Source organism: Cricetulus griseus, chromosome 2, assembly GCF_003668045.3.
Source record: "Cricetulus griseus strain 17A/GY chromosome 2, alternate assembly CriGri-PICRH-1.0, whole genome shotgun sequence".
Taxonomy (NCBI): Eukaryota; Metazoa; Chordata; class Mammalia; order Rodentia; family Cricetidae; genus Cricetulus; species Cricetulus griseus.
The window spans coordinates 223,558,828-223,576,084 of record NC_048595.1 but is presented as its reverse complement, the minus strand read 5'-3'; the positions used below and the strand labels follow the sequence as shown (position 1 = coordinate 223,576,084).

Here is a 17,257-nt window from a genome sequence, read left to right as displayed (position 1 = left end):
AGGCCCATTTCGATGCAAAAGCAATGAGTCTTTTATTGCAGTTGTTTAACAAGATAACCCCATGTTAGCTCGGGCCTTTCATCCATCCACCATGGCGGATGGTGGCGGGGAAAAGACACTGAGAAGCCATGGCATAGAGATCTTATAGGGCAGAGTAAGGGGAGTATCTAGGGGTACGCACAGGCTCAGGATTGGTGTGCCTCCAGGCTTGGAGGGTTTGCCCTGTATTGGTTGGCCAACTGGTTGTTATGGCCCATAGGCCCTCCCAGGGCAGTTGCTATGCTCTGCACATCATTGCTGTGCACTTGTCCGTAAAGCACACCCAGAGCCGTAAAGCTTAGCACTACCAGCTAACTTATGATTGGTTCCTTGCCATGAGGCAGGCATCTGACCTCCTAGTGACCAAGGCAAGGTCAGGCAAGCATGTGTTAGGCTGTTATGGCTGCCGAAATGGGGAACTGATCCCTTCAAGGGGAAAGAGAGTGAGTTATGCTATAGTGTTAGGTTACCTGGCTACAGCGGGAACTGAGCTGGGAACACAGGGGTCTTCCTTACTGGTCACAAAATTAGACCCCCACCATCCCTAGCAGAGAAGTTTCTCCTTGAGTCTTACTTTAGTTTTTGAGACAGGGTTACTATATAGCTCTGGATGACCTGGAACTTACTATTTAGACCAGGTTGAACTCCAACTTGCAGGGGTCTGTCTATCTTTGCCTTCTGTGAGTTTTAAAAGTCATATTTTTAATTATACCACTCATCATGGTATCAGATCAGTGGTCAGCTCTGAGGCTGATAACAGGGGCATTCACACACTGTCAGTCTGACCCAGTGCTCTGGGACAGTAAATAGGTCAGACAGGACTCAAAGTCACATTTTTGCTGCTATTTTTAAAACATCTAAGTCAGACATGGTAGTGAATATTTATAATCCCAGTACTTTGGAGGCTGAGGCAGGAAGATGCAGAGTTCAAAGTCAGCCTGTGTTGCATACCAAGTTCCTATGAAACCAACCAATCAACCAAAACCTTACTACCAAACTAAGAGCCCACACAATACCCAGGGAAGAAGTATGACAGCTGAAGGCATTCACATGGGTATTCAAACTCTGACTGACACTAACTGTAACAAAGTCATGGATATTAGGTAAAGGATTTTTTAAAAATTCTTCAAGGGTATCAAGATATCTGAATACTACTATTTTTTAAGTCTTGACTTGTTTCGGGGGAACAGGTATATATTAGAGTACAAGACACAATTTTCACTACGGTGATGCTATTTGCACTACTCTGCCAGGATATCTTTATTTCCACCTCTGTTGATGCCCAGCACTTACACCTTTTGACTCTTCTGCTGCCGAGGAGAGGCAATCCTTCCACGGTCAGTGCCTAAAGGACAGTCCAAATGCTGGTGATGCCCCTTAAACTCACATTAATAAATCTACGACATCAGCAGGGTCACCTCCAAAGATATTATTTCCTTGCAGCTGCCTGTTCATGCTTTCATCAGCCAGATCTACAGACAGGTTCCAAAACACTTTATGGGGCTCTCACAAGCCACACAGCTGTCTTTATTTGCTTTATTTTATTTATGACTCATCGGAGTGTTTGTTTACACACATCGCTCTGTACCTAAAAATAAAAGCAGAGCCCTATTCTAGAAAGAACAATGACAGGCTTGATCCAACATGACGCCATCTCCTAACTTAGGGAGGTAAGCTCTAGTGTAGACAGGAACTTGCTAAAGACAGCCATATTGTTGGTCACCTCTGCAAACATTTACCACACAATGACACCACCATGGCATCTGCCATCTGCTGAAACAGGAGACAGGCTTGGACAAGAGACAGACAAAAGCCTGCATTTTTCATAGTGTTCAGGAAGACCAGCTACACATGTGTCATACAAACTCCTTCCCCTCAGAGTCCTAAGGCAGATGTGGCATCAATTGTATAGGACACAGAGCGGTATACTTCAACCCATGGATCTTGGTTTATCAGCAAGTTATGAATCCATTTAATGAGTTTAAATCTGCATTGCTTTAATATAAAAAATGACTGTGGTAATAAGAAAGCCATTCTCTTGTGAAATTGGCTTTGATTTTAGGAGCACACATATACACACAGCTACATGTTAGATGACAAAGATAAATACATCTATTGAAGGTCTGAAAAATATCAACTCCACAGAAAACAAATTTTTGTCTTGTTGCAAAGATAGTATTAAAGTCAGTAGCAAGTAACCTGTATTAGCCTACAGCTTAGTGGGTGTATAACCGTCATCTTATTTAAGAACATATTTGTCATATATGTTTGGTGTCTTGAATGTGACTGAAGGAGATCTGAAGCCCACATTCTGACTCTCATCTGGTATTGCTGCTGCTACAAGGACTACTATGCATTGAGCACCATGCTAATCTATCAGATATCTAGACATATTTATTCATTTATTTGTTTGTTTGTTTTTCGAGACAGGGTTCTCTGTGTAGCTTTGGAGCCTATCCTGGCACTCACTCGGGAGACCAGGCTGGCCTCAAACTCACAGAGATCCACCTGCCTCTGCCTCCCGAGTGCTGGGATTAAAGGCGTGTGCCACCAACGCCCGGCTTGATATCTAGACATTTTATATAAACCACTTATCTTTGCACACATCTCTAAAGTATGGGCTGGTGCCCAGATTTGGTGCAGGAGGCAGCAGTGCACCAGGAGGGATAGCACCCTGCCCAGTCTCACAGTAAGGAAGTGGCAGGGTTGAGATGAAACTACAGCTTCCCAAATCTTAGCTGGATCATTTTCTGTGAGGATTCAGAAGCACTGGCTTAACCTGGATGTTTCTGGGATAAGCTCCTTGGAAGTGACACCTAGGAAGTCTCTATTGACAGTACCAACCTCAGAGCAAAGGAACACTAGGATAGCTCAGAGGCGGGTAGAGTGGCTGAACACATTAAACGCAACATTTGTTCAGGCTGAATCCTTGGCACCTTGAGACCCATGTTATTCAATTATCATCATTCTTGGTGGTCAAGAGCACACTAGGAAGAGATTTCTAGGCTAGCTTCAGGTGGCAGAACTGACCAGAAAGAGGAAATGTCATTGTCCTCCCTCTCCTCCAAGCCCTGACAGTGCAGCAGAGACACAACCCATATATCTACCTCAGCACACCACAGAGCCAGAGTGTGGCAGCGGGTTCTGCACAGAAGCCCAAGCAAAATAAAGAGCTATACAGTGGATCTTCTCTTGAAGAAATATGAATTTGGTGTGCTGCAAAAGAAAAGGATGTCTTTATTTTCCTGTAGGAGTCACATTAAAGCCACTTTAAACAGTATAAAGAGAGATACAGATTCTTCCAGAAAAACCCAATGGAAGGCTGAATTTCTTACTCTTATGGGTATTTTGACAGGCGTTAGGCCACACTTCCATGTTATTTTTTCAAGATCCCCTTCCTAAAGATCTGAAATCAAACAGGCAGCTGCTCAACGCAGTGAGGAATCAGAAGCTGACTTACCATCCCAATGCACTTTCTGAGGATGCTCCAGATGCTGAAGTCATTTCTGGAGAACATAGGCGAAGGCAGGCTTGTTCTGGAAAAAATAAAAATGAAAAATGGTTCATTTTAATTCCAGTGGCATTGGAAAGAAAAACATGCTGTCACTGACCTGAGTATAGGCATAAACATACAGAGAGATTACAAAAATGTACACTGTCACAAACAGGACAAAGCAGATGTTTGACCCATTCGCTGATGTTTTGACCCCTGATAAGTTGTCAGCAGATAAATGGACACTGTTTTCAACTGCAATGAATGTCATTCCCTCATCTTTCCTGGTCCTCAGGACAAGGCTAGATCACTGCACCTCTAAATATATATCTGTCTGTCACCTGACTCAAACCCCACCAGCTATACTATGATCTAACAAACCATCATACTCTAGCTAACTGCTGGACACAAAATGTCATCCTAGAACTCTTCAGGAAATTAGTAGGAAAATGCAAACAAATGATCAAAATGGAAGGAAAGGCAAGGCCCTGTATTATATATTCAAACTTGGACAAGGCACTGACATGGAAAGAAATTGAGAAACCCCCTATCTTTTGGAAGACTCCTTAAAAAGTAAACTTCAACAGAGTAACGTTTTCAAGGCTTCTACAGAGCTCTGAAGGCAGCAAGATGGACAATGCTGCCAATAGCAGGGGTTCTCCTGCTTGGATGTCAGGCATTCAGAAGCCAGGCAGGGGTTGAAATCCACCCCCACAGATCAGAACCGTAGTCCTAGGGTAGGGGAGGACAAGGGTCTGCCAGTTCAGCTCCCTACAGCAGGGGATAACTCAGTTTACCGAGACGACAAGGGGGTCAGCTTCCTAGCTGCCTTCTAGGAGACATTCATATAATAATGAGGAGGAGGAGGAGGAGGAGGAGGAGGAGGAGGAGGAGAAGGAGAAGGAGAAGAGCCCATGAACTGAGATGGTGAGACAAGGATAATGGACAGAGAGGCAATTTTGTCTCCAAAAACAAAGCAAGGGGCTGGAGAGAAACTCCAAAGTAAAGAGCACTGGCTGCTCTTCCAGAGGACCTGCATTCATTCCCAGTACCCACAACTATCCATGACTCCAGTTCTGAGGAACCTGACACCCTCTTCTGGCTTCTGCAGGCACCTGGCAAGCATGGGCTGCACTGGCATGCATTCAGGCAAACACCCTATACATAGAAAATAAATCTAAAAAGAAAACCACAACTACCAACAAAAACCAAAATACCCAACAAAACTGTAATCGTCTAAAGATCAATTTGAACTGTAATGAGATTTTCAGTTCTAAAGCAAATGTTACTTCAAAACTTTCATAGTGAAATTCTTCCAAGCTCTTTTTTGTCAGGAACACAGGCTGCTTATTTGGCAGGGTCATCAGTCAGTCAGTATGCTGGAGCAGTGGCCACAGCCAGTATTTAAGCTACACCCCCCCCCCATTCTCTAAGACTACCAATCTCTGTGACATGGACAACACCCAAGGGCACCAATCCCTAACACTGGCTGCCACATAATTCATAATACAGTGTTAGCCATGTACCCAAGCAACATCTTCCCTGTCTTATCCATGAATCAGATTATTTGAAGTCGATTGTGATACTGAGGCATGCTTCATACAGATGTAAGAGGGCTGGGATTACTCCCAACAAGTGTTTACATTAAATGTACAGGTATGCCTATTGCTCTGATGGAAGACAAGAACAGAGGCAAGAAAGACAACAAATGTTGTGGTGATATGTTTGTGACAGGTTTGCTATGTAGCCAAGGCTGGCCTCAAACTCTATGTACAGGACCCTGGATGGCCTTGAACTCTCAATCTTTCTGCCACTGTCTCTGTCGTGCTGGAATTACAAGTGTGTACCTCCACCTGGCTCTCAGAGGCATAACAGAAGAAGATAAGGGACCTCAAGCTTGGTAATTAGCATTTAGAAATTGCCACGGTCTTGTCACTAGGAGTCCCACTTGGAATATCATCTACTTCTCCTTTTGTGGTATTTTACAAAAATGCATTAATTACTCACTTATGAGGAATCCAAGTCATTAGCAACAATATCTACTCCAAACAAAACTAGAAAGCAGAGGTGGAAGGAATTCTGAATGGTAAACACTTATTCTACAAGACTGTTACTTTCCTACAAGGGTCATGTAGAGCCAGGTACAAACCTTGTTCAGGCCACACTGTGCTATGAACTGGTCAGAAAATGGCCTACAGGAATATATGCTATGCAGAAATCTTGGTTTAACAATGACCTCAGAGTTGTTGACCATGATCTGAGGCTGCCAGAGCTGCCAGGAAGACAGGTGCAGTGGCAGACTGTGCAAGGAGGCACACAGCCAAAACAGCCCCAAGAGCCACACAAGCTGGGGCCCAGATCTGCATTTCTCCTTAACACTGCTATGCAGGAGGACTTACCAGAGCCAGGAAAACTGTCTAGAAAACATGTCTAACCAGTAGCAAAGGAAATATGTATTCTGGAAGAACACAGGAAGTAGGGGGTTAGGGGACAGGAAGCATGGAAGAAGTTGGGGTGACAGGTATAAAAAGAAACCTGCAAAATCCTTACTATCCCACCCTCCCTGAACCTGTCTCTTTCGCCCTCCTCCACAGCACTTATCATGTGACACGTGTATAATCTCTTGTTTATCTGTGACTGTGACCTGATTAGTATGAAAGTTCCCAGGAGTTCAGGTTTTAATCTACTGCTATGGAGATGCCTAATATGGTGCCTAGCACAATAGAAATGTTTGTTGAATAAACTCTGGATTATATAAGACTGTTAGCAGACATTTTCTCCTCTAGAAAGTGTTTGGTTTTCTGTGTACCTAAGACAATAGGAATTAACTACAGGTGCAAGCGGAAGTTGGGGCAGTTGACCTGAAGGGGAGGGAGTGTGCCCATCTGAGGGATGGTTTCTGGCAGGGGCTGCATCACACACAGCACAGAAAGCTGATCTGCATCAAGCAAAGCCAGGAGTGCTGTGCTGCTGGACAGCATGCAGAGGACAAGATGGACCCCACAGAGTGACCTGTCAGCGATGACAAGGTGTGCAGCTGTCCCTACTAGATGAACACAGAACAGTGTGCATAATTTCAAATGTAGCAAGATCCAGGATAATCACATAAAACCGAAAGAAGCAAATGGATGCTGGTCATTATTGGGGCACTATGAAATGCTCCTGGAACCTCTTATGCCAAACACCTGTCTCCCAGCCAGCAACTTCTTATTCTGGAAATTTGAGAGAAAGGAGGCAGTGGAGTAGGCTTTTGGTGGCTACATGGGGTCCCCCAGTCCTGTCCCAAGTCTCCTACCACAAAGACAGACCCCAAATCAAGGGCACCAAGGACCAAGAACCAAAGAATGACTTCTATAAAACTAGGAACCAAAGAAACCTTCCCTCAAGTCTATTTAAAACTTTTTAAAGTTTATTCATTGAGAATATCATATAGGTATACAATGTATTTGGATCACAACTGTCCTCTAACTCCTCTGGAATACCCTCACCATGTTCTCCCTTCCAACTTCATGCCCCCTGCAACAATCCCAAGTACAAAAACATTGCTACCCAAATGTGCGTGTGTGTAAGCCACCAACGGGAAGAAGGTCAACCAAATAGGGTCCATACCCCTGAAGAAAACGGATTCTCCTCAGTTAGCCAATAGCTCTTCAGGTATGGGTGGGGCTGAGGTGAGCCTCTCTCTACCTGTGCAGGAATGTCAAGTGGCTTGACCTTGTGAGGTCTGGCCAGGGATTCTGCCACTGCAGTGAGGAAGTTAATACTGTAAGCAAGTGCTACAACTAAATGCTAGCATTTTAACATGTATCGGCACACAATTCCCACATTGTCTTTAAGACGCAGCACATTTTACAATCGCAGACATCAACTTAGCTATGAGCTCAAAGTGAAATATAGCTAGAACAAAGCAAGCTTGCTGCTTCCTTGCAGTATACACTAGTGAAAATAGAACAAGGCCAATTCCATGCTCAGCTACATGAGCCACATTCAACAGCACAAAAGCTACCTGGGCACAAAAACCTGCTCACAGCCTGCTCAAGAAATGCTAAATCCGCAGTGCCAAAGAGCAGAGAGAAGAAGGAGAGTAAAGAAAGGACGGAGGCAGAGTAAGCTAAAAGTACTTTATAGAGAAGGGCATACTTCTGTATCTTACGCTTTCTTTTAGGAGACAAGAAAAAGAGAGAGTGAGAGAGTAGCTCCTGTGTTGCTGGGTGGTGGTGTTAGCTCAAGGCAGGAGTCAGAGCGGCTCAGCAGTGAACACAGACAGGCTATTCTCCTCCTTAATGAAGGTCATTATCCTACAGGCTAAGACGAAAACACCCTGTACCAGGGGCTGACAGTGTTCTGCCTGGCTCTGAACCACACAGATGACATTATGACTGTCTACACAACAACACAGTATGTGGATTCTGAATGAGAAATCTCACTTGCATTATCTTTGTGACGGTACTGTTGCTCCACCCTCTTCAGACAGAGTCCAAATTGAACCAAGTGAGATCTGACTAAGCAATGCTAGCCTCAAAAATGTCTGTAGGAAAAACTGAGCCAGGGTCTGCAAACAACCTCCTACCTCAGGCCTTCAGGCTTTGACCCATACTTGGACAGCTGAAACCTTAAGAGAAACCTCACAAGCCAGGCCTCAAAACTCACAAAAACCCAAAGATTCATCTATTTGTAGACATCTCCACTGGCTTCCTGTTTGTGTCCCCTGGATCACCAAGTTAAGCACACAGCACCACCTGCTCACAGAGACACTTGGCCAAGATGATGATGATGATGATGATAAAACAAGACAGTATATCCCAGAGGGCACCATGAATGAGTATAGCCATAAAATTGTGAAATGTCAGCACACTTTAGTGAGAGTTTTTTTCTTCAATAGTACGAATACACACCTGGGATGGGATAAGTTATATAGCACTCTTGCTACTGGCTCACTCAGAGCCTTAGCAAATCTCCCAATTCAAGAGCATATTGCTGTATAATTCATCTTATTTGGCAGTTAAACGCTCAGAAAAATAATATCCAGCATAATTAGATCCTCTGTGGAATCAAGTCTTAACTTCTAATTTATAGATCAGCTTTAATGACTTTTCCAAGCTCCTGCTATTTTTATAAAGTACAGACTCACTTCTATAGCATTCACTGGCGATATCATTCCACTACATTGCCTTTTCCATTAGTTAGATATGGCAAATACTTGGTTCACTAACTGAACGGGCAGTGATTCTATTTTATAGTATGATTTGTAAAGTATAAACTAGCCCCAAATACATTTATCACCATTACAATAAGCATATAAAACAATCAGCTATCTCTAAGCACATTTAAGAGAAAAATAAATAAAAACATAATGGACCCTGGGGGTGGGTAGGAGTGGGGCTAAATTGGTCAATCTCATTCTTGTATTTTTAGGAATTAGAATGCTGTATCAAACCTGAAATATACATAATAAAACAATCTTCAAGAAGGTACCAGGGGCTGCCCTGCCCACCAATGTCCATGCCTTGAGGAAGCAGACACTGCGCACCAGACCCATCAGCTGGCCCTGCCTGCCACAGCTGCCCCCACATACCTGTCCTGAGATCCAAGACTGGACTCAGCAGCTATGACTGCCTGCCCAGACTCATGCCATCTCAGCTCCCACACCCACAAATCAGCACCAGTTACCTCCATAGCTGAACCACACACAGCATACAGCCAAGACTATCTGGGCAGAGGGAATAGGGCACAGAGCTGAACACTCATAACAGGTGTGCCCAAAATGCACTTGCATAGCAGCACTGAGTTTTATCCATCCACAGATGAAGCCAAAGCCACACAGTGGTTCAAGATATTAACAGAGATGCCAGGAAGAGAACACCAATCACAGAAGAAACCCCAGGAAAGAAACACTAGCGACAAGTAAGGAAAGGGTCAAGCCTGGATGTGGTTGATGATCTATTCTCAGGGAAGAACTGGGGTAGTTTCACACCCTCAACACCAGCTTAGCAGAGGAAAACGACCTCTCAGACATACTACAAATCTAGTCCCTTCAGTATACTGCAAACATTCTGGTTAAAAGGAAAGAAATAAAAGAACAAACATACAAACAAAATCAATGACTTAGCTCCTGATGTACAAAGAACCAAATGACATGGAAAGACAAAGACAAACTTGTGTTCTCCCCAAACTACCAATCCCAGAATAATGGCACCAAATGACAAAGATCTAGAAGAAATCCAAGGCTAGAAATTAAAAATAGTAAGTATGTTCAAAGAAAATAATTAGATTACAAATCAATACAGGACATGAAAATGGGACTAGGAATACTTAAGAAAACCAAAATGAAACAATAGAGATGATAGATTTAATAAATCAAACAGCTCAACAGAGAGCCACACCAACAAAATAGAAAAGTATAGAAAATAAGGTAGAGCAAGTGGAGGGGAATACTGGGAATTCAAGGTTGATTTGGGGATCAAAGCAAGGGCATTGGGGGAAGATGGGCTAAGCAAAACTAAGTATTTATGAAGAAGCCTAACAGAAATCACTACTTCTTAAGCTAACTGAAAACATAATTTAGACAAAAGGAGTTTGAACAGAAGTGCCACCACATGAGTGAACAACTCTGCTCCCAGAAGACAAGGCATATCACATGAAAATCTCAGTCTGGGCTGGGCTACCTTCTTATAGACACTGGTCAGGGAGGCCCCAGAGCAACCCAAAACAACACAGTATGTCCACTGCTCTTGGTTGCTCAGGGCAACAATTTGGCAAGATCCTATTGCTGAAGTCACCAAACATTTTGGTTGCAGGACATAGAGAAATCAATCATGAACCGACCAGGAACATCTATCTCTTCCCGTTGACTAGTTTTCACAGGCTAGAAAGTACTACTCAGGCCACTGGGTGAGAAAATACAGACATCAATGGTCTTATCCAGCACTGCAGTTATTCTGCAGTTATCATACTGACCTGCCAGGCAAGATGCAATAGTGGCATGACTGTTACATGGTAGCCTAGTCAAAAACCAATGGTTGAGGAAGGCATAGGTCCTAGCATAGAACCTACTATAGGTTTTTGTTATTACTGTTTTTGTAATATGCTCCCATTGGTTTTTTTCCCAACTTTTTTTAATTTGAATTAGAAACAGGATTTTTCTACATGACAATCCCAGTTCCCTTCTCCCACCAGTCCTCACCTACCGCCCCACAACTAAAACCTTATCTGTCACATATCTTATCTGCTCCCCCTGGATGGTGAGGCCTTCCATAGGGTGTCATCAGAGTCTTTCGTATCCTTTGGGATAGGGCCTATGCCCACCCCCGTGTCTTGGCTCAGGGAGTATTCCTTTATATGGAATGGGCTCCCAAAGTCCACACCTATGCTATGGATAAATACTGAACTACTACAGGAGGTCCCATAGATTTCTGAGGTTTCCTCAATGAAATCCATGTTCCTGGGGCATTGTTGAATTGCATTCTAAACATTTAATTTAATCCCACTTGTGTTGCTCTCTGCTTTGCAGTGGGTAGTGGTTAACACACTGCTCTGCCACCAAGGACTCTGACCCTCTGAAACTGTAACCCTAAACTTAACACTTTCTTTTATAAACTGCCTTAGTAATGGTGTCTTAGTACATCAATAGAAAACTAAGATGGAACATTCTAGGAATCAGACAAGGGGAGCAGAGATGGACACCAAGACACATTATATACATTTACACATTTTCAAAGAATACAAATACTGGTTTTTTTTTCCTTAAAAAAAAAAAAAGGCCAAAGTAACAGAATAGCATGGTACTGGCATAGAAATAGAAATGAATAACAACGAGATAGAAGATCTGAATCTGAACTGTGGTCACCTGACTTTTGACAGAAACACCAATATTCCTTAAAGAAAACATGCCTTTTTAGGTCAGGTGGTGGTGGCACATGGAAGGCAGAGACAGGCAGATCTCTGTGAGGCCAGCCTGGTTTACAGAGAGAGTTTCAGGACAGGCTCCAAAATTACAAAGAGACCCTGTCTCGAAAAACAAAACAAACCATTTTTAGAAAATGGTCCCAGAGGACCTGGGAATTAATATGCAGAAGAATGAAACCAGATCTCAATTCCTTACTGTGCTGGTTAAACTATCAACCTGACAAGCTAGGATCACTTGGAAAGTACATTATAATTCGGGAATTGTCTAGATGGGGTTGGCCTATGGCATGTCTGTAGGGTGGTTGTTTTCACTGATAACTGACACACATGACCCAACCTGCTGTGGGTAATGGGATTTCAGGGGCTGGCTTCAGGACTGTACATGCACGCTCTTAATTGCTGAGTCATATTTCCAGCTCTCATTAGAGGTTTGGTTTGTTTGTTTTCCCTTCTATTTTCTTTCTTTGTTGCCTTTCTATTGAATTTTTTTTTCATTCAATATTTTCTGTTCATGCTTTTCACCTCCTCCAACTCCTCCCAGATCCTCCCCACCCAACTCCATCATGCCCTTTCTGTCTTTAAAAAGTAAATAGAAATTACAGAAATAAAAAACTTTGTCTGCTCTCCCTCCTCTCTGACACCCCCCCACACACACACAGAGAGAGAGAGAGAGAGAGAGAGAGAGAGAGAGAGAGAGAGAGAAAAACACAAAATTAGAAACCAAAATATTTAAGCAAAAGTCTAGTAAGACAAATAAATGCCCAAACAAAGCACTAAAAAAAAAGTTCACAAAAATAACACTGAGTCTGTTTTGTGTTGCTCTGTATTCCTGGGCATGGGGCCTAACCTGAAATGTGGTTAATATACACAGTGAGACTCCATTGGAGAAAACTAATTTTTCCTTTGCAAGTAGGTATCAACTGCAGATAGCTTCTTGGTTGGTGGGGGAGCCAATGTCCACTTCCCCCTCTCGGTGACAGTACCCCATGTGGCTTGAGCACACAAGACCTGTCCATACTGCCAGTCTCTGTGAGTTTGTATGTGCTCAGTCCTGTTGTGTCTGGAAGACAGTTTCCTTGGAATCACCCACCATGTCTGGCTCTGATGATCTTTCTGCCTAGTGTTCCACATAGGTTCTTGAGCCCAGAGGGAAGGGAAGGTTTGATGAAGCACTTGAGGTTTTGTGTGTGTGTGTGTGTGTGTGTGTGTGTGTGTGTGTGTGTGTGCATGTATGTGTATCTACTTAAAAAATGAATGATACTAATATTTTGTTACATTTACAGGCTTAAATTAGTTTATAAAAACTTGTACATAAATAGTTCTTTTAAAAATAGCTCTTGTATTTTATATCCAATTAAAGGTTTCTCCCACCCTCTAACTTTTAAAATTATGTCCTAATTTTAATTTACTTAGTTTCTGTATCATTAAAATACCATTGATCATGAATTCCATGCCTCAGAGTAGATAATAAAATTCCAGGTGGTTTGCTTTCACAAATGCTGTAACCTGAGAATATCCCTGAGCAAACTTCAATCCCTGAGCTCTAAGGACAGAGTGAGAGTCTGAACACTAATGGCTCTACCCACAGTGGACCATCTGTCAATCATTCAACATGAATCTCATCACTGAATCTTCTCAACAGTCCCATCTGCTGAGCACTCCTGTATGGTCACAAGTGCAGTAAGTGGTAGAATTGGATTCTTTAGTTGAGAGCTGGAGCTCCCAGGCTTTAAAGGTCCGATTCCCACTCAAGACTGTGAAATGTGAACTAGTAACTAACCAAATGCTTAGTGCTTCTATTTAGGAAAGAGATACAATGTTTCTTCCAGTCACAGTTAGGCTCCAGTAAGCAGTACATACAAAGCAGTGGTTTTTTAAAATTTTGAATATTATTCATTATGCTCTGTAAACTCTATTTAATGGTTAATAAAATGAACATTTAAAAATGAATAGAGTAACCTATATCCTGGTTGGTTTTCGTCAACTTGATGCAAGACAGAGTTATCTAGGAAGACAGAGCACCAGCTGAGCAAATGCCCTTAACAGAATGGCAGGACTGCAAGCCTGGAGAGTATTCTCTTGACTAACAGTAAGTTGTGGGAGGGCCCAGCCAATTCTGGGTGATGCCACACCTAGGCAGGTGATCCTAGATGGTATACAAAAGCAGATGGAAAAGCCATAGGAGACAGCCTGTAAGCACTGCTCCTCCACAGCTTCTGCTTCAAGTCTGTCTCTAGGTTCATGTCTAACTTCTATCAGTGACAGACTGTAACTGAGAGCTCTAAAATGAAATAAACCCTTCCCTTCCCAAGTTGCTTTTGGGAATATGTTTATCACAGCAACAGAAACCCTAAGACAACCTGAGTAATCAGACTTTGGCTGTAATAACACAGACACAAACTCCACAAGTAGTCAGTTCTGTTAAATATGTCATGGTCAAAGGCTGATGAGATGGCTGAAGAGGTGAAGGTATGTGCCAACAAGCATGTTAACTAGGATTGGATCCCCCAGGACTCACATAGGAGGAGGAGAGAACAGCCTCCCCATGTATCCTCCAATCGCCACACACGGGCTATTACACACACACACACACACACACACACACACACACACATATATATATATATATATATATATGTATGTATATATATATATATTATAATAAAATGTGATTAAATATATGTTTAAGTGCAGTATTTCATAAAGGACGTAAAGCATTTTTTTTTCTGGCCACACAGGTAAAACAAGAATTGTCAACATAAAGTCATACTGATGGCAGTATTTCCTGAAAACCCATCTCATTTTCTAGCCTGAGGTATTATAGAGTTGGGAAACAATTCAGTGATTTCAGTTTCAGATGATAATCTAGCAAAGTGGTTATTTGCTGAATAAGCTCCACAAATGTAACAAAGGCTTTGACAAATAGCTCTATTTAATGTCCTTTTCATGACTAAGACAAAAGCAAACCAGAACACAGGCCATTGCCATGGCCAATGAAAGAGCTTTGTGCAAGGAAGACTGGTGGAGCGGTCAGTGTACCTCGTGTCAACATGGCCCAGAAGTGCTTACAAACAAGTATACAGCTCTCTTTAATAACTGCTGGCTATTAAAAAAAATGCTGGCTGGGCTGGGGTTGGGGTGGCTGAGGATGCCAAAGATTCTTTAAGACTATGCTTGGGGTCTACAACATAAGGAAGTGGTACTTGGTGAGTTTCTTTCCTTCTGGTCATCCAATAATTCACTGGCTGTAGTGTTTGAATGATAACAGGCTCCACAGGCTCATATTTGTGAATACTTGGACCCCAGTTGGTGGAACTGTTTGGGAAGGATTAGGAGGTGTGGCCTGCTTGGAGGAGGTGTGTCACTGATGGTGACCTTCAAGGTTTCTAAAGGTTCATGCCATTCTACGTGTGTTCTCTGCCTCCTCCTGCTTGCAGCTGGAGATATGAGCTCTCAGATGTTCTTGCCACTGTGCCTTCACTCTGCCTCATGGACTCTGGAACCATAAGCCCAATTAAAGGTTTTCTTTTATAAGTTACCTTGGTCATGGTGTTTTATCATAGCTACAGATAAGTAACTAATACATTGGAATTCTCTATCATACGACTGGAGTCAAAAAAGCAAGTCAATTCTGTCCAAATAGTATTTTTCATTTAATTGACATGATTACAAGAACACACCTGTAAATGTCATATTTAATTTTATTGTGCTTCAAGCATTCCATTGACATTATTAAGTGGTGTCAAAAGTGACTCTTGTCTTCTCACCAAGTACCTCTTTGGGAGATGTGGAGCATAGCCCCTCCATCCAGGCTTCTATTCTGCACCTAGAGGAATGGCCTTGAGCTCTTCCTGCCGTAAGCAGCAGGATTTTAAAAGTAGCTCCAATGTGCTAATTCAGAACAGTGAGGTCACCCAGCTCCACATCCTGCTTACTTCTTGAAATTCTGTATTTTCAGCTTCACTCATCCCTGCTGTTATTATGTGAACTGTGGGTTAGAGAGCATGTTTCCTCTGCCTCCCAGTCTACCAAGGTTTGACACAGGACAGGTACTCAGTGTTTAAAAATACATGGGCCTACTGTCTTTAACGTTAAAAATGGATTCATAGAACGGAAAAGAGTGGGCTGGGCATTGGTGGGGCACACCTTAATTCCAGCACTCGAGAGGCAGAAGCAGGCGGATCTCTGAGTTTGAGACCAGCATGGTCTACATAGCCAGGACAGGCTCCAAAACTACACAGAGAAACCCTGTCTTGAACCCCCCCCCTCAAAAAAGAAGAAAGAAAAGAAAAAAAGGAAGGAAAAGAGTAAAAATAAGACATGCTTGCATAGCAAGTGCAATGAAAACACAATTTACTTCTAAGCCTTGAAAAGTACTCTGAAAACCAGCTTCTTCAACACACTTCTTGCTTTCATTCAACTAATAAACATCTCATGTTATTAATGATTCTACAGTATTCAAGATTTTAAGTAGCCATAGGTTGGATATTCACGAAATCAAAATCCAATCTAATTATTACCTCTGATCATAGACCAAAGGAATGGCAAAAAATTTCCACTGAGGTAACAAGAGAAATGAGCTTGCAGTTGCCTGCAGCTGTGACCCATGTCTGTGACTCGTGTCTGTAACCTGTGTCTGTGTAGCAGTGTGTTCATCATGTCGCTTTGTAGGTATATATACACCTTTAAACAACTCATCGTTTCTCAACTGCCAAAATTCTTCCTCTTCTCTATTATACCTAAACTTAAATGAAATCTAAATAAGTACTCCTTGTATCTTTAATTTCTGTTCCCTACTATTGCTTACCAACCACCTGACTAAACCATGCTTCCAGATTAGAAAGTCATTAGAGACTAATTTATAAATATAAATTTATAACAAGGAAGATTTTAAATGATAGTACAGAGCAAATTATAATAGCAACAAAGTCTTAATTTACATATCAAAAACAATGTAATACACAGCAAAAAATTCTGTATATGGCTCACTTTTGGATACAATTCACAAATATATTCTTTAAAAACAAGGTTAAAAGGGAAATGTTTGGGTAAACCTTCTAAACTCATCATTATGTAAATGTTTTTGAAATGTACCAAAATCCACTGCTGGAAATTCTTGTTCTATTTTTCCTTTGTCCTGGCTAAGACATAAGGGGCCACGAGAATGCAACCCATTCTCTTCACCTGAAAGGACAGCAGTTTCAGCAACGAAGTACTCATTCTTAAAACACAAATGGGGTTAGAGATGACCAGATTGTTAAAATGCTCGCATTACGAGCATGAGGATCCAAGTTCATATCCTCAGTACTCACTTAGAAGCTAGGTGCAATGACATGTGGCTAACTCCAGCGCTGGAGCAAAGCAGGGGATGGCGGTCCCAGGGACCCTCTGGCTAGACGATCTAGCTGAAAAGTAAGCTCCAGGTTTAGAGAGAGATCATCTCTCAAACATTCTGATGGAGGAGCTTAGGAGATGGCTGAGTCAGAAAAGTGCTTACTTCAACAACAGGGCTGAATTCAGATCCCCAGCACCCATGTGAAAACCACGCATGGCAGCACACAGCTGCAACCTCAGCCTTTGGTGGGGGAGAAGGAAACAGGCTAATCCTTGGAACTCACTGGGATGCCAGCACCGATGAATTAATGAGTTCCAGGGTCAGTGACTAAGAGGAAGACGCCGAGTATTGGCCTCTGATCCCATACATGCACATCCCATACCAATATATATAGAACACATAGACATGTAGGAGGGTGCTAGAAAGACTGCCAGCTTTCAAGCCTGGCCTCCACATGCACAACACCCTCCTCTCTTTCCCCTTCT

General features: G+C 42.5%; 1 protein-coding gene across 6 annotated transcripts in view; it reads right to left on the bottom strand.

The window, feature by feature from the left end:
* Osbpl1a (oxysterol binding protein like 1A) overlaps positions 1 to 17,257 on the bottom strand; it is a 208,517-nt gene that overhangs the window by 27,257 nt on the left and 164,003 nt on the right. For all 6 annotated transcript variants that reach the window (XM_027404345.2, XM_027404347.2, XM_035440270.1 and 3 more), the window contains one exon: positions 3,500 to 3,575. In XM_027404345.2, the coding sequence (XP_027260146.1) occupies positions 3,500 to 3,575 (76 nt within the window). The remainder of the gene's footprint in view (positions 1 to 3,499; positions 3,576 to 17,257) is intronic.